Source organism: Sinohyriopsis cumingii, chromosome 12 (assembly GCF_028554795.1).
Source record: "Sinohyriopsis cumingii isolate HCF-2022 chromosome 12, ASM2855479v2, whole genome shotgun sequence".
Lineage (NCBI taxonomy): Eukaryota > Metazoa > Mollusca > Bivalvia > Unionida > Unionidae > Sinohyriopsis > Sinohyriopsis cumingii.
The window spans coordinates 48,523,508-48,548,872 of record NC_142972.1 but is presented as its reverse complement, the minus strand read 5'-3'; the positions used below and the strand labels follow the sequence as shown (position 1 = coordinate 48,548,872).

Here is a 25,365-nt window from a genome sequence, read left to right as displayed (position 1 = left end):
TAAACGTTGCCTTTCAGGTTGGTATGAATGCCGCTGTGAGACAAACATCAGTACTAAACAAGTAGCTGGAATCAGGGTTGCTGTTCATGTTCCCGCACAAGTCGATGTTTCTCCCTTTACCCAGACCGTTAATAACGGATCCAATGCTAGCATTATTTGTACGCTCAATAACTATGCTGAGCGGGTATCGTTCCAGTGGTTTAAATATGGAACACCACTCCAAAACGAGTCAGGAAATCTGGGTAATTCTAGAATAAATTTGTCAGACATCTGTATAGATTATTACTAAAAATAAAAGCTAGTAAACTCTGAGATAAATTTCAGGTCAGACAAAAAGAGAACGTTTATCAATGTAGTGAACATGTAGAATCACACAAAACACGTTATTGAAGCGCTAAACTGTCAAGACGGCCAAATACTAAATTCAACATAGAGTTACAAAATTAAATTGATGGTTGATGGGTAAGGCAGACGACTTAAAGAATTAACACCTAGTACGATTAACTAGTTTAAGCGTCTCAGACACGCTATTTCCCTTGAAATAGAAAACCGAATCATACTGGGATAATTGTAGCCCTTATAATATAATTCATCGAAGGAATTTGTATCTTATTTAATTGTGTAAGTGTGTCATATTATGATACCATATGATGCCTTTTTTTCGCCTTATCGAGCAAATTTTCATAATGAATGTGAGCTATTGGATATTATTTGAATATTGAAAATTTCCTTCAAATAAACGCTACGGTTAGGTACAAGCAGTAAATTGGTGGGATTGAGATATTTTTAAAGGGAGGGATTGTTAAAAAAATGATGACATGTGCTTAGTTTGTAGTTAACGCACTGCAATTTAGAACGTTATAACCTCATTACATCTGTGCCTTAAGATAAATAGCATACTGTATCTGTCATGTTGTATGTCATGTTGTATGAATGTTATAACAGCATGGGTCATATTTCACTAAAATTCTCAACTTCATTTCTTCAAGTTAAGATTGTTTGTTACGAGACTTAGACACCTTCTTACACCTTTCGGATTTATCAGAGGTTTTGAAAATTAAAAAAAAATAATCAGATATTAAGTATGCTTTACAAACTATGATTTTCTAGTTCAAAGAGGTGAAAAAAATCAAATTTGAATTTTCCTCACACAAAACATCGATTATTATATCAGCACAAGACATATACTATTATATGACTATGAATCACTAAGTGAAATATATGTTTGTGTTTGACAAAAATGCTTTATTCGTTTTAGTGCAAATGTGACCAGAATCGTCCAGAAAGTTTTCGTAAGCAAGTAAATTTAACTTGATCACTGACTAGTCGATGTCGGATCATGGATTCTCCGCTCGCTTTTCAAAATCAAACGTTATCACCTCTAAGAGATTTAGAAATAGCTCTTGATGTTCACGACATCAGTGTCTGAATTACATTTGTTTCCTGTCCTCGAACATGTTGTCTGTCTATACCTTAACAAATCTGAAATATGTTTTAATATACTCCTTTAATTCGTTTCGGTTATGTTTTCACTTTAGCCTCGGCAATATGTGTTGGCAATATATTATACAATTATGTCATTCTCTCTGCCACTTGTTTCTCTTTGACGACATTGTCAGGTACTTTTTTCAGAAGTATTCATACATTCAAGCACTTTGGATTAGTTTCTAAAACACACCCCTTAATGAAATATTCAACTACAGTAATTTGAGGTTCTCTTATTCAAAGCATACAGCCAATATATATACTTAAATAAAGAATAGTGCCCATAATCCATTGATATTTTACATGTTGATAAGAAAATGAAGTTCTTTCATCAGTGTTGAAGTAGGCTAGCTCGTTAATATATGGTACTCTGACTTTTCCATTTAAGGTATTTATTGTATATAAATAGTATCCTCGTAGCATCTACTGCCTTAACATCTCTTGCCCATATAGGATTGTTTGACAGGATTTCTGTTAGTGTTTTTCCAATAAGAGATCTGTTAGGGTTATTCTCAAAGTTCTCACAAATTAGCTTCTTAGTATAATTCCAAATATGCTAGATGTATATAGTGCCGCTTGTATTGAAGTTTACCTTATCGATATTTAACTTATACTGTTTTGTTCTCATGTTTAGAATACCTTTTGAATGGGAATATATCGCGCTTAGAAATTACCAATATTGCGCAGCCAGCAAACTACTCGTGTAGGGGCAATAACTATGCTGGATCCGGTAATAATGCTACAGCTACCGTCTACGTTCTCATTGGCAAGGATCAATACTGTGAGAACCAAACAGATGCCATTTGGAATACTACATGGGAAAACACTAACAGTGGTAATGTTAATAGGAAACACTGCCCAAGCGGCTTTAAAGGTGGGTGAATTTTTCGTAGTACTAAAAGTTTTTATTAAGATACGTTTTGCCTTTGGCTAAGAAGACGTATTGTGTTTTTGAAATGATTAGATTATTTCAGATGGATGATGATTTACTATTGAATTTATGACACTCATTTGATAATTTCCAGCCTTCGCAACATCTAGAAGCTATTCAATGGATTCCATACACTCAATGTTGTATCATTACCAATTAAATATTATGTTTATCATATAGTTTTTATTTAAGTAGAAAAGTCTAGGCACAAAGAACAATAATGCTTTTCGGCATGTCATTTAATTCTAGTTCAGAAGTTACATGTTTCAATTCTTGAGTTTGACAAAACAGTTGCATTAGCGAGTTTAAGCAATATTCAGCAATTCGATAACTAGCAATGTATAACTAGATTTGTTATTACAAATTATAACATAATTATCGACTTTCTATCAAACAAATAAAACATTTGACACAGACAATATAACTTTTCAACAATGAATTGCTTATGGAAATTCCTGTGTGATGTCAGATAGTTCACTAGCGTCAAGTCAGGTGACATTTTTGATGCGCCATATACAATGATTGTAAACAGACTCTGAAATTTTTGTCACCTAAGTGACCAGCTTTTGTCGATATTCTCTTCATAAGAGTTGTTATCATATTTACTTCAATAGGATGACATTTAAGCCAATCTTGCCCTTGGGTGGTGTGCACGATGTATTCCGCGAGGAGGCTGTAATATCAGGATAATAGGCTGCATTATAATAGGCTGTTTGAGTTTTCTGCATTGTATCCGCGTGTTCTCGCTGGATTGTTTTAGTCTTTATCTGAATTTTTGAGTATTCCATGTCGGGTAAATTGGCCATATTCCAATCCAAATAAATATTACTTTATGCTTTTTTTTGCGTGATTTCCCAACATCAATTTAAATAAATCCCAAACACTGAAAGTAAAATGCACGATGTGATGATAGTACATCATATTGGACTTTCATGACGTTATAATATATTTTAATTGCATCGGAAAGTCGAAACGGCATGTTTGCGATAATGAAGAAAAAAGTTGAATTCCATAAGTTTGATTTAAATAATTTAATAATCAATTCTAGACTTTAAGTGAGGGGATAATGACTATTCATGGATCAGCAAAAGTCAGGTTAATGCCGGTCGGTGTGAGATTTATAAGTCGATAACTTCATATTCATGTCAATGAACGTCGGCAATTTAGAATATTTTCCAACCATTTTATGAAAGATTTTATCCACTCCGTTTATCTTAAGTAATTTAAAGGACGGATGACTGATCTAACAAAAAGGCCCAACTTTCAACTCACTTTTAATATCATTTTCGTTTTATAATAATGAAGGTGAAGCTACTCGTAACTGCCTCTCTAATGGTTCCTGGGAAGATCCCGTTTATGGTCAATGTGTGAACGAGAAATTACTCAGACTTGAAGCTCAGGTAGTAAAAAAATATATGGAAAATTATTAAGATAATGTTATATAACTTGAGCCACAATTCATCCATGTACTTTAGCTATCGACATACCTTGAATCGATCTTTATTGATGTATTGGCAAACAAGTTCGTTGATGCCATCACAATACATAATAAATTATGATTGTGCTTTGACGTCATAACAATATATAATTTTGTGTTGCTGACTGTCATTGGTAAGTAAATTGTTTTGGAGAAATGCACATTATCATTAAAACAAAATTAGCATGGTCGTTGATATATTTTCCATATCTATCCCCCGTTCAGAATATTAATGAACGGAAGTGATTTTTAACATGTATGCCCTTGTCTGAAGATATAAAACATCATTAGCTCTTTAGCTGACTGAGCAAGTGTGATTGGGTGAGTCAACCTATTTAAAATTTGGAATTGCACAAGCTGTTTGAGAAGTTCTGTCTTTTGAGTAAAAGAGCTTTCTGTATTTATTTCTTATGATAAGTAATCGACGATGTAAGAATAATGATCATACACAGCTGCACAAATGTTAGCTGGATTAATCATGAACGTGTCTAGGGCTCATGCTCTATCCGTGTGTTGCGGAAAGCATGTGCACGTGGCAAACCATGTAGGATGCTTACTTATGGTTTGAAGGGCTAAAATATGTATATAAATATCCTGCTAATATTAATTCAGGAGGTTACTAAAACAAGGTGTACAGTAGTCCTTTAATCATGCTAGTATCACTATAAAATAATTTTCGTTAATATCGTACTGCATTCAAAGCATGTTCTACTTTTGTAATAGATCCGTTAAGAATACGCAAGTCATATGAAAAATATGCGTATTTGAAAATGAGATACATGAAAGTGGACCTCTTCTTCAGTACATCACGTCATTGTGAGAAGTCGATACTATTGCTAGCACCGGAATTTCTCAAGAAATAAACAGACATAAATAAAATATATGTCTTAAGACAAACACATATATGTACGCTATTGTCTTACAATCCAGATTGACAAGCTAAATGATGGCATTCGAGTTGCAAATGTCTCCACAGTCCTTGAAGAGTTACAAAATGCGACGAATCCAAACGCAGTAGTACTAAGGGAAGCAGAATTGAAAATTGTGGTGTCTATGTTAGACAAACTCGTCAACATCAAAAGCTTACCTGGTGCGAACGTGTCTGAGTTTACGGTAAATATGATGATATAGGTAACTTTTCTTTAGATGTTCGAAATATTTAATAGAAAATAATATATCAGTCAAAGACCCGTGCTCAAAACAATAGTGCAATGTTAGATGGAAAGACGGGAGGGTTAAGTAGTGATGTGTAGAAGTGACCAGACGTACAATAACTGCTCCTAATTGGTGTGATGTGATGTGTTATGTGATTTGGATTTTGAACGTAGCTTTAAAAAATTTTCAGTCATATCGCTACGATGTCTGCAATGTGGCAGTTTATAGTGATGTCTAGCACTGGGGCATCATGCCGCAGACATGTAGCATGATGTCCCACCCAGTCACATTATCCTGACACCGGGCCGACCAGTCCTAACACTAACCTCTTAATGCTGATCGCCAAGCGAGGCAGCTGTTAGTACCATTTTTGTAAGTCTTTGGTATGACTCGGCCGGGGATCGAACCCACGACCTCCCGCATCCGATGCGGAAGCTCTAACCACCTAATTGGACGGCACTAGAATGAAACTAATACAACCAGAATTGCAAATAATTAATCATACTTGAACCTGTATAGATTAAAACTAAGACAACCAGAATTATGTTAATGATTTATATTTGGACCGGAATCGAATGAAACTTAGACAAAACAGATTACTATGCTTGAAATAACGTTCCATGAGACACCTGCACTTGAAACTTTAGAAATTGATTTTTGAAGAAACTGTTGTCAATTTATATTATATAGATATTTAGCTTGACACTTCTTTTATAACTTGCTTTTCTCCAAACACATGCATTCCGTAGCTACTACACATTTGCTACGTCTTGATTTGAAATGTGAAGGATACCCAAATAATATTAATATCTCACACTATTATCGTAACTTCTCATTCTTGCTTTAGGATTTTATGACGATAGCAAGCAACATAATCGATGCAGGCAATTCAAACTCGTGGACAGAACTGATCAAGAAGGAAAAACAAGGAGCAGAAACCGTGATGAAAACTGTCGAAGATTTTGTTTTCTCCAATCTGAATGCGTCGAGGCTCAGTAACTCAACGATTGATAGAAAAAACATAGGTATAGCTGTGAAAATTATAATGTATATCCCAAGTGCGACAAGATATTATATTATAAACTGCACCTACGTGCTGAGGTAGGATATACAAGTTAATAACAATCTACGTGCAAATAACGCAAAATGATGCACGAGAACACTGGTTTTCGCACCAACGCAAGATATGCAAAAACGACATTTGGAAAGATAATGCTTTCATCGGGTTTTAATTGCCTATGTAAACACACTGACACCTAAAATTTTAACCAAACATTAGATGCAGTTTACATGAGGCACGTCATAATAAGTATCACATTTGTTCCATTAGATAGTGATTTATAATACCACATCTGAAATATATCGTACTCAGTTCATTACGTATTAATAATATTTGCAAATTATCCACTAGAACATGAAAATGTGTGGGTTTTGCACACTTTCTGATTCTATATATGTACTTGACAGTGTCCTTACGTAAGAAATTGGATACAACTAAACCACCATAAGCGCACGCAGTGGACCTACAGATGAAATCTTTATGTATACAGTCTGAAACTTTTATTACTGTTCTAAATTGAAAGAAATTTTCTCAGTATGTAAAATAATTTTTAAAACATTCTTCCATTACGTTATTGTGCCCTCTTCCCCCATTATTTTCGGATTACAAATAAAACAAAAATAATCCTTAAAGGGTGTTGGTATGAAATAGGAAAGCTATTACTGGGAATGTGAATTTTTTTAGAAGAACTGAGTCATCAGTCATATAAATTCTGAAATAGGGTGGGATTTCCATTCATATTCTAGCACAAGTGGTAAATTCTCAGATTAATATTTTTCAGATGTTGCAATTGGTTATACGTCCTTGATAGAATTCCCGCCCAAAGGAAACGGACCTTCTCTTAACCAAGAAACCATCCGTACTAGTTTACGTTTACATACAGGTACACTGTGTGAATGATTAATTTAAAAAAAAAATAATAGAATCTAAGTACTTCTTTTAAATAAGTATGCATCGATGTGTACATAAAGTTGATTTATCGCTTGTACAATATGAAGAGATCCGAATGATATTATATGTAACGGTATATATTGTACCGGTACACTGGCAAACACAAATGAAAATACTTTAATACGAAGAATGGACAAAGTGTGTTGCCATTATAAATGAATTATGTTGCCCCTGTGCTCATGTGGCGATTAATAGACAATCGAAATAAAAGCAGAAAATATATAACAGTCTCCCTCTTGGTCAAGACCAAACTTAAATTAAATTCGATAGGATACAATTATTAAAATCTGAATTCCTTTGACACTCGATCCCCTTGTAGATTGAGATACGGTATTAGCTGATCACGGGTCGCTCCTTTTGATATCTGGTGAAACTATGTCTGCAAATATTATACCAATGTCAATGGAAAAGGGGGAATCGAGCGGTTACGCATGCATAAAGCTGAAACTTCATTGTGGTACATGCAATTGCACATACATAGACCACCTAAAAAAAACTTGAGATTTTGTGGCTAATTTATAACAGGTGATGTCTTATTCGTAGTGGAAAACCACAATATTTAGCACAACGTCAACCTGTTCTGCCTCAAAACGTAGATTAGGCCAATCAGAAACCAAATCAATAATATGAACTGTATCGTGTTTCAGGCCAGGCTAAAGCAATTTTCGTTCTTGAAAACCAAAGTCAATAAATTAAGTCAGTAATATTTTGTTATGCTCATTATTGGAATTTGTTCATAAACTTTCATGAGATGAACTGGATAAGTTAAAATGAGTTTAGTCGTAAGACCACTTCGGAGCCACAAAAATCCGTTCCTTGCATTAATGAAACGTTGTATCTCTTCCAAAAAGCAAATAATTATTTTCATACACACATGAAGTTCATTTTGTCTTAAGTAACTTTAATGTACCAGTCTTCACTTGACATCCTTATAATTGATACTTAGGAAACCAATTACGATTTGTTGAAGACATTATCCAATATAATCATGTACATTTCATTTAGAAAAACCTTACACACTTATTTTGACCCTTTGCCACTTCCCCTCTGATTTACCTATACATATTAAAACCAAGCTTTCTGCTTTATTCCACTCGATTCGTTTGCATCCCGAACTAATTAATATTCCCTAGCACGTACAATTGGTCTCAAGTAATGTTTACAAAGTTCCTATATTGCCCATAATTGACTACGATATTTTGGATCAAGAAGTAAGCCACAAAAGTATGGCTTTTATCCACAGATAAAGTTTGAGAAGTCACAGATGAGTCATATTTGGTATATTTTAATACAGGAACGTTCCCTCATAAATTATTAAATTATTTATCTTTGTCCAGGCATTATGATCGCATACGCTGCTGTTATCTTCCAAAATGTGTCGGGTATCCTGCAGAAGATCGTTTCCGATGGGTAAGTTGCATTATTTTATTGGTTGAATACGGTGAAGATGAATTATATATATATATATATATATATATATATATATATATATATATATATATATATATAAACCTTTGACTCATCTAAATTTGTAAATTTCTTTACATCTTGGCTCCTCTCACTCAAATTGTACATTACTGAGCCTTATAATTCTATACCAAAGCAAATGATGGGTTTTTATTTTTTTTATCAACTCTATACTATCTACTAAAGCGTTTTCTTCACGTAAACAAATTGTCGATAACACTTTCTTATCGTTATGAACATAAAGTCCGGCCATTTGATCAGAGAAAAGAGGGTAATATATGGATGTCATCGGCCGTACAATCAAAAGAAGTATTGCTTCAGAGAATAACATAACAATTCAAAATATATCCTAGAAATGAGAAATGAAACCATAACATTACTTTTGCGCAGAATGCTACTTTGAAAAGAAAAAGGAAATTTAAGGAACATTCCTGTGAACAGGGAATGGAAGAGACTTACTAATGAAATTACAGGATTATGGGTGCAATAAATTATGTCTATGATGTTTTCACCTTGTTTGTTAAACAATTAATTTGTTACATTCTCCCCCGTTTTAAAAAAAAATATTCACTCTTTTTTAAATTTAGAAAACTAGTAAAGATTGAAAAGCAATTTCGTTTTAGATAAAGAAATCAAAACTAACAAGAGTTGATAAAGGATTGGTAAATCAGAAAATCACGATGTGCTAATGATCTATTATTAAGAGAAAAGCATAAGGTTTGTTTAATTTCTCTGGGATAACTCACATTTTCCAAAGAGAACTTCTACGGGATAACAATATTTATTCGTGGTTGTTTCGAGTTGTCTACATACCATATTCCATAATCGTACAGACAGGAATATTTTTGGTTCCCCTCTTAATAATTTTACGAAGGTTTGGGTATGAAAGTTGTGGACATCTGTGCATTTATTTCAATCACATCCCTTAGTTTATTCAAGCAATTAGGTTACATCACAAATTTACACAATTTCACAGATAAATGACATTGCTTTAGATTTTATTTCTTAATTGCTTCAAAACAGTATAATATTATACACATACTTAAATAGAATAGTATACAGTCATATATAGTCATGATTTATATATATATATATATTAAGATTATCATGATTAAGAAAAATAAGTGATGATTGTTTGAACGGATTGTGTCAATCCGTTCTAAATTCGTCCGTGCTATCATATATCTGTAAATGATGGCGGAATTGAGGAATTGGATAAACTGCGTTGTGGGATAGATATATAGACAAATTTATATTCGAATAAATCGATGGACGGATAGCAAAGACTTATGAAATTCCAATTTGTCACTTTTCTTCAGGAAAACTTTGATCACAACCGGTCGTCTTGATATCGGCCCTGACGTGATGTCTCTGCAATTAAATACACCCCCTGCGAAACTGAATCCTCCTCTTCAGTTGATATTCCAAGCCTTCGATGTAAGCAGGGAAGTTTCTAAAATCATCAAATTCAGCTAATGTATTTTATGTTCATTCTACGCCATTTTGCTGAAGCCCTATCGGAAATTCAAAGGAAAACCCACTTTTAAATGAACATGAAATTTCAGCAAGTGTTGTGTTCTATGTGTAAAATTATGTCATACATTTTGAAACGTTATTCATGCACAATAGTTATATGGTCACATAAGCAATTAGTATTATATAATGTTTAAAACAATCGTCATTAAAAGCTATTTAATTATAACCGGATTGCTGTTTGTAATTTTATTTTCCTTATTTCATTCATTGCGTACAAAGAAAATGGTAATTGATACGATCAGTGAATAATCATTATTTGACATAATTTCTGCAGCTGAAGTATTTCGTTTCAAATATTGCTGATTTCAGACCCAGTACCATGTACCTATTTGTAGTTACTGGGATCTGAATGCGACGTAAGTATACATTCTACTGTAGTCATATTTAGTCATCCAGAGGTCTTGAAAATTGCCATACTTTAAATGCATTAGGCACAGTTGGTTTTAATTTTTTTCATCTCTTTATTCAAAAAACTTGGCAGGGAGAAAAACTATTTGTAATTGAAGAAATAGGTTTGAATGGTATTCGAATTATAAAAGGAACTTGTTCAATATATCCTATCTTATAGTACTGCTATATATATCTTTAACATTTCCCTTACTGGTTGTATTGAATCAAATTAGTTGTTGCTTATATTTCAATCAGCATATTTGATCTAGCTGTATTAACAATATTCACGATATTCAGTATCGATATTCATAAAGTAAGTAAGAGAGTAAGAAAGAATTAAAAGGAACTATATTTTTTCTATTTTGTAAGCTATAATTATGAACAACAATTTGAGAAACACTTACGAAAAGCAATAGTAGAGTGTTATGTTTGTTATTAATGTTGTTTCCTGAATATTTGGTTCAAATGTTATAATCTAGGCATAGTTATGTATAGACTAAAATTTGATCGCATACAGTGATGTTTTTTATATTTTGAATATAATGTTTTAGTGGTACCGGAGAAGGAGCCTGGTCAAGTAAGAATTGTTATCTTGTGTCCCAGAATTCTAGTGGTTTCGTGTGTGAATGTAATCATCTTACCAACTTTGCTATTCTCATGACCACATATGAGGTATGTATCTATTTTCACGACTATTCTTTTCTCACTTGAGTTCGGAATAACTTATAATTATGAGTATTGCATATAAGCTACATAGAATGTATTAATCAGACGAATTGTTGTACAAATATAATGCATATGTGTACTCATACACACATTTGTGAACATGTACATACATTTGTGTAAACTGAAATGCATTTGTATACACGTACATGCCTTTTTGTACACATACATGCACTTGTTTAAATGTACACTATATTGGTGAACACATACTGCACATATGCAAAGTTTTGTTGCATCTTTGTAAGCGGTGTATTTGTTCACACGTACACTGTATTTTCCATCTTACATTAAATATGATAAACCTTTGCGCGAAAAGTTGTTTCGCTAAAAGCTGTCGATTATTATATACACTAATAGCTCTTATTAATATACCAACGTATGAGGATCTATGATTTACTTCGATCCAATGACGCACTACGGCTTGGATCTGAATGTACTGTCCAATAAACTGGTGCGAAGCCCCATTGATATTCCTGAAATCAAGCTTTGTGTTAGAAAGAAAGATATAATTGTAAATATTGCGAACATAAATACTTGCGAGATTCGAAACAACACGCCGTTAGTATGAACAACCGACATTGTATATCCAAAATTATGACTGAGACTAAAGTGGCACTAACATTTCAAATTAGTATGAAATTTATAAAAGATATTAAGTAAATGTGCATACATTTTATCAGTATGGCCATAAAAGGGAAATATATAGGATCAGTACCACTCGTTCTTACATACAAATACATTTTTTGGTCATCTAACACAGTCCTATGGATGTGTTATGCTTTATGTATAAATTTCCAAATATATGAATCTAACCACTATACTCGAATATGAACTAATGACGTCTTTTCCTCTGCTTTGTTTGCAAAAGAGTGAGTGTTGAAAGGTGATAATGTGTTATTTTCTGTCTTAAATATGATGTTAGTCGCATTTATTCTACTAATTACTCAGTAGGCGCATGCACTGGTAATTAAATTTAAGTATTGGTCAGTAGGTATAAGTACTGGCCAAGAAGACTTTATGTTAGCCATTTTGGTGTGGGTATTGGTCAGTAAAAATGGGAGTTTGTGACTTCAGATGGGTACTAGCTCGTAAGTGTCGGTGTTGATCAGAATATATGAGAGGTATACAATAGCTCTAGGTGTTGGTCATTAAATTTGGTTGTTGGTCATTGAACGTGGGAAAGGCAGGAAGGCAACCTATTGGTTAGTAGGGATGAGTTCTAATTAGTATATACTCCGTGCATTTATAGTATGTATAGGTGCTTGTTTGCAAATGTAGATGTTGGTCAGTAGGACTTGGTGAAGGCCATTAAGACGAGTGTGATTCTTTTGATGTCAGTGTTGTTCAGTATCCAATATCATGTGAAATTCCCGATGTCTCCATAATACCATCCAATTTTAATCTGATGGAAATTTATAACTTTAGATTTTAAAATTTGCCTCATACTTACCCCCAATATTAATCATAGGAATTTATGTTAATATCCTCATATCCCCGGAGCGCCAAGCTTTTATGCAAAGCGTCCATAATGTGGCCTAGATTTCTCCCCGTTAATACTTATCATGGTCATTAATATGTTTTAGATTCAGGCAACCGAGCATAACGTTGAGCTGAGTATCATCTCTGCTGTCGGATGTGCTGTTTCTATAACGTGTCTCTTGCTGACGATATTTAGGCACTTGCAAGTTTGGAGGTAATATTAGGTCTTGCTCTACAATTTCATACGTTGAGCCTACCTACTTACAGTCATATTTATTTACTTCCATAATGCTTAAATATAAATAAATACTTACATTATTACAATAATTTATTTTTGATTTAAAGAAACAACAAAGAAACTGAAATTAAAATATTTGCATTTACATTTTTCAAGCTAACATATTTTTCCCCCGATAAAATTATGCAAAACCACATATTTGAGGATGTAACAACACTGAACTAAAATTGAACCGTTTCATGCAAAAGAAAAACTTTAATTTGAGGAGGTTGTAAACAGAAAGAATGGCCCATGTTTCATTTTATATAATTTAATTGCTTCCAGAGAAAAAATATATTTTCTTAGTGAGTTTGACGTCAAAGCAACAATGTCAACTTCAGGAGATGATGCCTATATGTTTACAAGTTTGGACGGAAAGAAGTGTGTTCAAAGGCATTTCTGTTATTGACTATCCTTCTACAGCATAAAAGGACTGATTTGATCATTTGCAACATAAAATGATATACGTCAAATTTTAGGAAGATACAGATTTTAAGATTACATTTATTGACCAGAATATAGATGTGAGAAGCATCAATATCTTTTGTAGCTCTTCTGGTTTAAACGGTGTTGTATGAAAAAAGAATCCTTTTAAAAACCGTCTGTTACAAAGAATTGGTTCATATGGAAGCAAAGTCAGTTGATATAGGAGTTGTAAACGGCATAGATGACGAAGAATCATTACAACTTGCACAGTATGCAAATATATATTTGAAGTGTGAACTTTTTTCGTAACTTTCGTTTGACATGTAGTGGCTGAAATTAAACTACGAAAATAAATGTTCTTATCAGTATCTTAAACGGGTTGTATACGAAGCAACGTGTACTACAGATGCAACCAGTTTTAAAATGCTTTACATTATGACTGTATATTTAATTTAATTGTTTGTTTTGTTGGTTTTAAATTGTTTCATTCGTTACATGCTGTTGTAATGTAATTTTGTTTAATGGATTTTGATATTGTACATAATAGAGTTCAGATATATTTGACGTGGCTGACTTTTTGTTTATTTTCTATGTAAACAAATAATAATATGAACATTGTATATACTTGCTGACCTTGTTTCAAAATAAGTGACAGTTTTAGTTAACATTTACTTTTATTTTTGTATCTGTCTCAGCGTGAGAATCATTAAGTTGACTCAAGGTCATATTTGGACTACGTGATAATTATCATGTAGCAAATTTCTATTTTTTCTAGAAGGATGAACTCGTAAAAAAAATGAACAACATATTGATACAACGTGAAACAAAGAGAAGTAGTATTTCGTAAATGTGCAAGATTAAAATTATATTATAGTAGAAGAAATGAACATAGTACAGAATAAAATATGCACTGGTCTATATGCGTCTGTGGAAAAAAGGGTAAGCGTGCTTACCCAAGAAAAGCCAATTTTGTATACGAAGTATCGGTGACATTTGTTCAGAACGTTAAGTTCTGAATAGTGACAAAGGCACAGGAGCCCTTGCATAATTCAAATAAAGCCTTAGTTAAAGGATAACTCTTTCTAGTTGCTAATTGACTTCAGACATTTTCTTTATAAGACTGGAAACTTACCCTTGTCCTGAAGGATTCAATTTTAAAACGATTGATATAGAACAGATATGACGTTTGCGCAAAAAGGGCAGATACACCAAAGTGAATGCAACGCGTTGGTGCCACTATATAGCAACTATGCTCTTAATCCACCTCCAGCGCCCAGATGACATGTTTCACTAGTACTTCAGTTCCAGTACCCGACCCTACCCACACAGAAAAGGCAAGCGAATATCACAAACTGAGCCATTCCTTGACGCTCATCATATCATATCCGAAATAAAATTCTCGAGGATTATTTAATTAGTCAGCCTCAGTTGCCCATTTTAACACCATGAATTAGCAAACTGGGCTTTTGGGAAAGACCACCGCTAGAGGAGTCAAAGGTTCAGAAAATTATTATTATTCGTATGTATTCGACCGATTGGATGGAGTATCCTAGGAACCATTTTGATAATGGGATATCATGGTCACGCGACTTTCCCAACTTGATCAAGAGCATCTTTTTAATACATTCAAGTGCACTTAAAGATATTAGAAATTGTAACATACGCGGTTAAATGTTTGTTTGTAATCTATGCAATAGTTACACTGTACTAAAGGTTATTTGCATCCGTTTCATGTATTCGATCAGTCATGTATTGACAGCATTCAAAGTTGTTTTGTCTTTGTTATTATAAATTATCGCAAATTCTTTACTGCTTGCAGATATGTCAAGTCTCGGAAAACTTGCATTGTATTGAATATATGTGTTGCACTTATCTTCTCCTACGGGATATTTTTGGTGGGTGTAAGCCGAACCGAAAACAAGGTAAGTACGGATGTGAAAATAGAGCAACCACTCACTGAGTCGCTCAAGTAATTATTGATATGCTTTACTATATGCACTGTAATAGTAATGTTTTGGCTTTCTAGGGAGAGAAAATTACTTCTTCAGAAGCCTATATCTGGCTTTGGTTGCGAATGCGTGACGATGAAAGATTTCCGAGCTACTTAAGTTCCTAACATACGTATTACGATTAACATTTCTCACGGAAATATTTCAAAACGTTGTTTATACATGAGATGCAAATATTATTCATTTCTTCTATATATATGATTCTATGATCTTTCTAAGTCATTGACTTCCATCACACGGCCAGGTTCACATTGTTTTCTTGGTCATATAAAATGTTCAATTTTCTGAACTAAATGAATTGGTAAATTCAAACATGGATTCTAGGGTCGCTTTATTATTTATTTAATCCTGTGACTAAAAAAATAAATACTGCCAAAACTAATATTAATGAAATGTCATATAGATGTCAATGATATTTATTAGTCACATAAGCCGTTGGGAAAATAAGTACTCTCGACTAAAGATTACATTACCTGTACGAATTAGAATTTGAAGCCAGCTTTGCGTTTTGAATAATACACTGAAACGTGCTAATAAAGTAATATCACACGACACGTTCTTGTAAATAAAGACCAATTTTGAAATACATGTAATTCCCGATTCAGATATACCAGAAATGAGAAATAACAGTCTAAAGTTAAGCAAGAATGGAAAAGGTTTTGAAATAAGACCCTTGGTGAGCGATATCGTTAATTGTCCTATATGTTTGGCATTCAATTCATCGTCAATAGTCGTTGTTTATGCTTTTGTAATTGGATCCCCTTTTTCTTTTTGATGGAGACGTACATGATTCGATTCCTGTTTTCAGGTTCCGTACCTTTCTGAATTTGTAACCCTTGCCAGGGATTAGTATTTATCAGTATTGATGTTTTTATGTATGCCTATACAATAAAAACATATGAATAGATAGATATTCATTTCGAAATTCTTTTTGATGTTTTATAGCATACTCACGGTGACAGATTGGAAGGGAAACAAAGATGTGAAACCCTTTTATTATCATTGCCCAAACTGGATCAACTCAAAGGCATATCAGTCATCATAGCTGATGGTCTCGTAGGCGTCATAATAACAACATAAACTGCATCACTCGTCTTCATTGCCTTTGGAATATATAGACCTTGATTGCAGATCTCCCTTAATCCCGGTCATGGATTATATATTTTGCTTCCCTCTGTGAAATGAGGATTGTTTTATGTTCGGTGACCTGAGTTCTTTGCCGAGTTATGTTTGGTTATCCTAATATGCACCTGACCTAAGGGTTCCAATTCAAAAGAGGCGAGCGATCATGGTGTGGTCTCTCCGCAAGGTATTCCAATCCATCGTCGGTGTCGGATATTGATTTATACTGTGTTCTGAACCAACACATCGTTGCACTTTTCTTGCCTTCATTCAAGAGCTGGCCAAAATAAAAGCTACTCGAATTATTTTGGCTAGTGCAAGCGCTATCAAATATTCTGAGAGACCTAGAATTAGTATTCAGAGATTACACATGCTTACCATTACAAGGGAAATAGGAATTCGAAATGGGGTGGATTTTATATTCGCTTGTAATAGTGGGTGCGCATGCATTTTTCTCATCGGTCTCTTACCTTCAAGTATGATATTTTTTTATATGATAAGTATGCGCAGTGGACGAAAGACTTAATGTGTCATAATACTGATCAGAATATTGCCGGTTCAGGTCCAGCTCAATTAAAATAATAGTTTTCTTCATTATTAAGACGATCTTCATACATGATGTGGTCATAACAAATGAAGGCTAATATACTGCAAGGTTGATGTAAATTACAATTATAAGGCACACTTAAATTGTCGAAATGTATCCGTCTTGAATAACCTGAGTCTCCTAGCATGTCGTTTGCTACGCCATAGGCATATATGTGGTTGCAGTCAAACCGCTGTCACTGATAAGGACTCCACAAATCAGTTTGACCGCAAGAAGTTGAGGTGTACCATTCTGCAATTGCTAGCGTGTTTAAAACTTCAAAGATACCTATTCACAGAAAATGCCATTATAAATACTGTAAACCACGATTGTTCTCGCTTCGTACTGGTGTAGGCGCTCGGCTATCACATAATAATCTCTGTCTATCATACGGATCTGCTCATGAGGCACAAGGGTTGTAGAAATACTTGAAAATATCGCAGGAATAATAGCCAGGATTGAAGCAATTGCAGTTAAAAATCCGGATTAAGTAAAATACCAACATAATTTATTGACGGAATTGGCAATTAGAGAAAGATTTTTTCCTAATATTCCAATGTACCAAACGTGATTCAAGTGATGCAGCTCTCACGGGAGCATGCAATATGAAGAACCAAGAATTTTGAGGAAAAGAATGATATACTTGCCTTTTTAGGTTTAGGATCAGAACAACATTCCTCGTATCTAGAAGAGCCCGTTACTGTAAATAAATATGTGTACATCTGCAGCACAATTTTAAATATCCAAATTCCTGCACGACCACGACTAGTTGAATCTGGACCAGTGGCAGAGGATGCACAAGAACATCATCGTATTGCATCTTTAATCGCCAATGAGGCTGCTTCGTATGTCTATGAACAAAACATTCGTTGCCTAATGATGCGTATCTTTACTACAATGGCTACCGTAAAAGCAGAGCAATCACAAGTACTCGAATGTGACTTAAATGAATGTAGCTATGATTTACAACTTATCATGGAATTATCCAATGAAAAGCTTATCGTATCGACGTTACAACAAATACTGATTTATGTGTGCATTTGAGTAAGCCACTTAACTATGGCAAGGATTGATTAAAATTCACAATCTTTTGGCGTTATGGCTTTGCAGTGATCAACATATCATATTAAACCGCAAAGAAATCGATTTTATTAACAATACAAGAGACTAAGACTTCTTAACACATTATAAAAAGGAGATACAAGCTGGATGACGACCGGATTTCCGAAACGTTCCATTTCAAATTTCTCACTATATGCCAAGATGTCTGCTTAGCCGCGGTTAGTGATACATGTCGAAAACGATGACAATTTATATTTTGAATGGGTGATTGTTTCCGCTCAACATTCTCAGAATGACAAAACGTACCAGCAGCGCAAAGACGGGCAATGCTTGGTTTAACTCTGTTTAGGTAATATAGTGTTTCCATGGAAGGTTACTAACACCACGCTCAAAAATATGAAACAACGCGGATATTGTTGTTAAAGAGCTAGCTTGGGATAAGGCTTTTCTCGTCTTGAACTATCGCCGCATGTACGAAGCAAAACATCACAATAGACGTACCAAAATTGATCTACAGATGCTCAGCAATATGAATGGTTCAGTGGTGTGTATCTCTTTGTGTATAGACAATAATCTTTGCTTAATCAACACAGCAAGTACGATGCCATGCCATGTCCATGCAGACGATAGAAGAGTATATTTAGTATTCAAAAGCTGCCTGCTAATTGTGGATGTTTCTGCAGTGAAATTCAGTGAATAGCCACAACATAAGATTATTTCAAAACATGACCAAACATTCTAATGTTTGCAGCAGTTAAAGAAACATAAAAGTAACTTATTTTACCAATGCGGACTTTGAGGGTTTAAACGTTCCAGTGGAAGATTTCAACAACCAAACAAATTCAGTCAAAGTTGCGGAACAAATGCTTTGCGGAATTTGTTACACAGCTGTCACATGCGACGGGTAACCTGAGCACCCAATGTTATAACGGGGTAAGGTCTCGGTTGAAGAGTTTTGTCAATCGCTCGTTGTTACGGTGAGATGGTTTTCACAAGAGCTCTATTCGCCCTCAGACATGACCATGACCCATGACGATGTTGAAAAGTTTTGAGCCACCACTTATTGTTGAGAATGAAAAATTCGAAATCAGCTTTGAGGAATCAAAATGTTTATCACATTACAGGCACGATTAAAGATGCTGCACACAACACATGAAATCTAATGCTGCCATTCAAACCAGGTGAAACAAAGATTTCTGTAGTGTTTCATAACCTGTAAGCGAATGGCAGCCACTTAATATTGCAAGCTGCATCAAAGGTTTAATTAAGCGTCGTCCCCATTTATATGGAAAAACTTGTAATGTTTAGGCATGGTCAGCTGCAGTTCATTTATTCGTTTCAGTTTCTTAACGTATCACTTGACAAGCGGCAGAATGCTTTACTACTCGGTATGTTAGCGCCAACACTGACTTGTTCACTAGAAAAGTAGTGTTCCCATACCAGAATGTGTGGGGATGGGACAGATTTCATGAGACACGGTTACCACCGATCGATGTATTTTAATCGTCATTGTCTCTCAAAAGTATTTCCGCCAACGACTATTAATATCCAAACGAAGTCTGGTGTGCATTCGAATGCAAACGTATGGGTGACTATCATAATATTTATCTACGTACGGATGTCTCCGAGACGTTTCGTGATATAGTCATGGTGTATACAAATACTGACTACGCTTACTACTTTTTGTAACAGGGAATCGCATGGGATGCACTTCTGTCAAAGATAGAAGTTGAACTGGACCTTCACACAAGCACAGACAAGCATATGTTTATTGAACGTGGTCTTCGTGGGATTTCTACGCCACTGTCAACAACCCAGATGTGGGAAGATACTTGCCTGAGACTCCGAAACGTTTCGTCATGGATTTTGTCGCTAACGCCTAGCGTGGTAAACAATGATGCAGCACGCGCCTGTTGGCTCGTTTGGATGGATTGATACCAACACCGAGACATACAAAAGCGTGTATATGAGAACAACAGCAAACACGACAACTGATACTTGTATGAAGCTAATTTCTATTTATCAGTGTAGAATTCTAGACGAATCCGCACGCGCGTTTACTGATTCAATAAGCTTGTTCCGAATCTTAGGACCAAACACAACTGTGAAGTCGACGTATCAAATCTGAGGTTGTATTTGCGATAAAGAATGCGCATAAATGGATCCGTCGAGTGCTTGGATGTCGACAATAGGATCGGATGGCTAGTTATATCTAGATGAATACAAATCTGAGGACTGATGCTAAAATGAATTTAAGAAAGATTTTTTCTTGTTCAATGATAATTCTGTTTTTAGCAGAACAGTGGAGAATTCGTGGGAGGCGAATCCAAATTGATATTGTTAGGGACAGTGAAATATTAACCTCGTAGGCTCATCTAGGACCCATCATTTGAATCCAGGGAGTCCTTTACTGGTAGACTCGTTGACTCATATAGTGATAAATCGATACTGAAACTGGCAAAGCGTGCGTCAATATTGGACTTTGGAACGTTGTTATTATACGACTTTTATTACGACAAAAATTCGTGTGACCATGATTGGGTCAAGATGCTTTATACCGACACCAATGCATTGTTGACTATTGTATATATATGTTGAGTATTGCACATGTTCATAAAGAGCAGTTTAATGACTCCTAAAACATATACAACCTGAGAATATAGATGTTAAAGCAGATTATGGAGAGCGGCATCGCAAAATGGGTTGTCTGCACCAGAAACTGATTCGCAATGTAAGAGCAAGGCGGAAAATTATTACAGGATATGTTACATTCGATACAGACTACAGGGAAAGATTTCACAGAGGTCTTCAAACAAACATTCGCACCACAGATCAAATCCACACGTGAAAATGTGAAACATGTTGTACATATGAAGGAGGCCAAAAAGCGAACATGCAGTATGTGGATGCACTGCCGGGAACATCAGAATACACAGGTACGGATCATAAGATAGCTCATCACATCTCAAGTACATCAACAAAGCCACGACGGCAACTAATAGACTGTTGCGAAAGATAGTTGCAGAAATCGAAGAAAATATCAGAATAGTTCAAAAGGTTACATAAGAAAAATCCATCATAGACTCAATTGATTACCTTCCAATGTCAACACCATTCACGCACTATTTGACGGATTCAACAAAACGACAACATTTTAATATCTTCAGTGGCCAGTAGATCTTTCAAAGCTTTTATATTCTGGTATTTATATACTCAGCAACTGGAATAAATTGGTGAACACAACAGAAAAAGTGATTATAAATGATGCATCTTGATTAAGTGGGCATGCAGGGAAATACCTGGGTTTGAATAAGTGTCTCAAAAGCTATACAGTTTTACAAGGAAATACCTGCCTTTGTACGAATAGGAGACGTTACCATAGCTTATGAAGATTTTACAGATTGTATTAATCTAGTAAGAGCGGCAAAAACCATCAACATCAATAGTCGCGAGCACAAACAGAAGATTCTAAGCAAGCATCCCATCAAATTACAAGAAAAGAAAACAAACTATGTTACTAGAGCCATCTTGTACACAGGTAGTATCTCCATTACTCCAAGTACTTGCATCAAAACCCGAAGGAAAAATGAGTCAGGGGCACAAATAAGCACACACACACACGGAACAGTCAACATGAATTCGAAGAACAAACACAAAAAGGAGGCCACATTGGTAGGATTGTGATCCTAATGACCATGAAAATCAGTTCAAAACACTTCTGGAGTCGGTTCGCAGTTTCATCAAAGCACTAGTTGTTTATAAGTTCCTTCGATGATTTTTCAGTAGTTCCTCACCAACAACACAATTCACTTGGGAACATCTCACGCATTTTCGTATGAACTTGTTGAAGACAATAATAACCCCTAGTGTTGACCTTATAATCCTATAAGCGAACCCAGAATTTAATTTGACCTTCCTACACCAATCACCACGTGGGAATGTCGAACATTAGAGATTGTATCATTGTCGGAGCTAATTTGTTACACTTAGCCTAGCATACAAGCACGGTCGTTTGGTGGTTCAAGGAAAAAATATCTTTGTCAAAAACACATAAATGTATTGTCTCGCTGGTACAAGGCTTGATCTATGATTTGATGTCATGAAGCACCCAAAGCCTGGAGAAGCACATCTTTATCGTGTTGATGTATTATACCGACATGACCTTGTGTATCGAACAACAAACGAAATCCATGAATTTCAACGTGCTGATATCAATCTCATCTTTGACTTGAATCCAAATTTGGCACCAGGTGTCGAAGATTGAATTGCTCGACAAATCAATTAAGGATGTAAAACGGTCAGGCTTGCTTTAGGTGTGGTAGAAAGTCCACTAATAGGAGTCAAAATACATCGATACGAACAAACATGGCTTCAGAGGGGCTCTTATCCAAAACAGAGTCTTCATGAATGTTGGAAAGGAGAAGTGCGGCAATGGTCACCCATGAGATTGCCATGGTTAGCCATGCAAGCATTGTGGCGAGTTTCCTACCAGTTCCAAGAAAGAAATCCGCTGACTGGTTTGATGTCAAACACCTAACAAAGTTCCTCAGGGTGGTCTTATTATTTTAACATGATCTTGAGCAAAATGGCTATACAAATTTCCCATTGCAGATGTTGCCAGTAAATACCAAAAAAAAAGCTGAAACGTTGATATGTTAAGAATCAGCAAGTGTTGCAAACGCACTTGAACGTATGTATGCACGCTAAACGTTAACAAAGCTAAGAAATGTTGCAGATCTATCCAGGTAAACAATTTCTGTATATGACATTAGATAACAAGTTAAGTTTTTATAAAGCGACCAATTCTCCGGTGTTTTCACAATTACTGCCTTTTGTACCCGAATATACTGAGATTATTTCTCATTCTGTAGTTTTACTAAACAACAACTTCTTCCCCCAAGGTTACTTCCTCATTATACAGGTTGGCCTCTTCATTCTTTTCTTTACAATGAATTCAGTCTGTTTCCTAAAACCCTGTAATTTTGTGACCACATTATTCTGCAGCTTACCGTACTGGCCGCATATGAACTTCACACTGCTTCCCATCCCGCGACCACATATACTGTGTCTTTCTGTCTACTGTTTATTTTACTAGTATTCCTGATATACAAATACATTTCCCATTACGTTGTTCAAAGCTAAATTAAAATGCCAACATATTTCAGAACAAAGTCTAAAACTTAACATTCTATTTTGCCAATCTCCTCAAAAGCAAATGTTTGCTGCGTAGATGCAGCCGGTCTAATAGTATCAGTTACAACTAGTACAAACAACTCTTTTCTCTATGGTGTATAAGGTATTCTTAAATATACTTCCGATTTCAAGAGGCATATATTGGAGTAAAGACTAAAAATGAACATCTACGTCTATAAACTGTTGATAGGCGATCCTGTTCTAAACCGTATATAACATTAATTGAAAGATTTCATCTAGGTCAATTTCAGTTTCGATATTAAAAATTAAATTTACACCTTTGCAAAGCTTCTTGTGATTTTCTCAATCTCTAACGGAAAATGGGGATTTTTACATGAATGCAAAACCGTGTACTTCATTGCTTCGAGTTCATTTGTTATTACAGTCTGCTTAACATCTCAGAAGTATTTTGATGTCAATTTGTTTAAGATTTTTTTGTGTGGATATTTTATCAGAGAAAATCCTAAACGTTTACAAGAATTTGGTTTTCATGAAGATTTTGTAAATGCTGTTTTCTTTTTATGTGTGGGTTTTGTTTAAGGATTTTAAGATTTTAATCTTTATTGTGTACACGTTTCTAGAACGTTTACAGCATATTTTCTTTGTTATTTGTATCTTTATCTTTTATTTATAGTTACCTTGGTTCATTTTATTTCTAAAGGTTTATTTTCATACACATTATAACAATATTTTATTTAACTAATTTTTACTTGAGTTAAATTACCAGGATTGTGTTTATGTACTTTTAAATTTTTCATATGCTCACATGTTTTAACTTCTGGTTGTCAATAATTGAAATAAAGTATGCACAAACGTCAATAAATGGATAAAGCATGAAAATAGGTACCTCATTAAGAATTGCAATTGTGGAGGGTCACTGCGTGTCCCTGGAATCCTCAAACGATATTTCGCATTTGTTTCTTGCAGGCTGTATGTACGGTTGTAGCTGCTCTTCTACACTACTTCTACCTGACAGTATTTTTCCTCATGTTAGTGGAAGGAATAGAGATAGCTGTTTCGGTCCTGTTTGTATTTTTCAACAAATCCCGCCTGAAGGTTCTCTTGCCGTTAGCATGGTGTAAGACATTTTCTTTTAAATCCCCAAAATATCCATTTATGCCGATAGACAAACCTTTCGATTGTTAGCTCAAATATAAAGCAACCAGTATATTTCACTAATCTCAAAATTACGAGTATTACTTCTCCAAATACGACCTAGCAAGATTTTCTTCAAGTGTTTTGCATTCTTTTTCTGATTTATTCAATATTTTCTATGAAGCCACCTAGCTCAACGATTAATCTGTATATCTTGTCTAATATTTTATGCCATCATCCTTCGTCATACCTTAATTGTCTTGCAGTGATCCCAGCGGGAATTGTTGGTGCTTCATTGGGTATCAGCCGCCTCGATGGATATGGGAACGATCAGAAGTATGTCATTTATTTTGCCCTGTTTGTGACTCTTTTCATAGTATTTTGGTAATTATCTCACGTGGAGCAATTCGGAAACTGTATGTATAACTGTTTTGCTTAAGGTATACATCCAAGACGTTTAACAACCAAATGAATAATGTAATAATAATGTATCATTTCAAAATAGGTTATTTCGTATTTTATAGTCTCTTACGACTATCAATTTCGTTTAGGCTAAATTCTATCTGCATCTTTTTCTTACAGTTGCTGGTTGGCTGTGCGGCATGGATTGATCTGGGCTTTCGTGGGTCCGGCTGCGTTAATAATTGGAGTGAGTGCATTTTCAAATATTTCTATAAAGATACTAAATTGACCATCTGATCATATGTCTTGGTTGTCCTATATATATCGTTTATGGCTTTCTTTGTTTTTAGGTAGATATCAGCCGAGCAAGAGACTCAGATCTTTGAATTCTTGATTTCATTTTGAATAAATTAGTTTGAACATATCCATTATGTCCAGTTATTAAAATGGTGCACGGTGAAAATATTCTCAAAATTCAATAATTATCTTAATATCATGCATAAATCAAGTCAGCAACAATATCATCGTGCAGGTATCGC

At 34.8% G+C, this 25,365-nt stretch overlaps 1 protein-coding gene across 2 annotated transcripts in view; it reads left to right on the top strand.

Moving 5' to 3' along the window:
- LOC149786408 (uncharacterized) overlaps window positions 1–25,365 on the top strand; it is a 137,283-nt gene that overhangs the window by 92,945 nt on the left and 18,973 nt on the right. Inside the window, exons 15-29 of one of the 2 annotated variants that reach the window (XM_089976832.1) lie at window positions 18–242; window positions 2,120–2,359; window positions 3,722–3,816; window positions 4,824–5,006; window positions 5,896–6,073; window positions 6,890–6,991; window positions 8,397–8,469; window positions 9,846–9,963; window positions 10,372–10,418; window positions 11,004–11,124; window positions 12,765–12,868; window positions 15,177–15,279; window positions 24,257–24,407; window positions 24,691–24,760; window positions 25,007–25,073. In XM_089976832.1, the coding sequence (XP_089832958.1) occupies window positions 18–242; window positions 2,120–2,359; window positions 3,722–3,816; window positions 4,824–5,006; window positions 5,896–6,073; window positions 6,890–6,991; window positions 8,397–8,469; window positions 9,846–9,963; window positions 10,372–10,418; window positions 11,004–11,124; window positions 12,765–12,868; window positions 15,177–15,279; window positions 24,257–24,407; window positions 24,691–24,760; window positions 25,007–25,073 (1,877 nt within the window). Of the gene's footprint in view, window positions 1–17; window positions 243–2,119; window positions 2,360–3,721; window positions 3,817–4,823; window positions 5,007–5,895; window positions 6,074–6,889; window positions 6,992–8,396; window positions 8,470–9,845; window positions 9,964–10,371; window positions 10,419–11,003; window positions 11,125–12,758; window positions 12,869–15,176; window positions 15,280–24,256; window positions 24,408–24,690; window positions 24,761–25,006; window positions 25,074–25,365 lie in introns of both variants that reach the window. The other variant, XM_089976831.1, reaches the window with a different exon arrangement.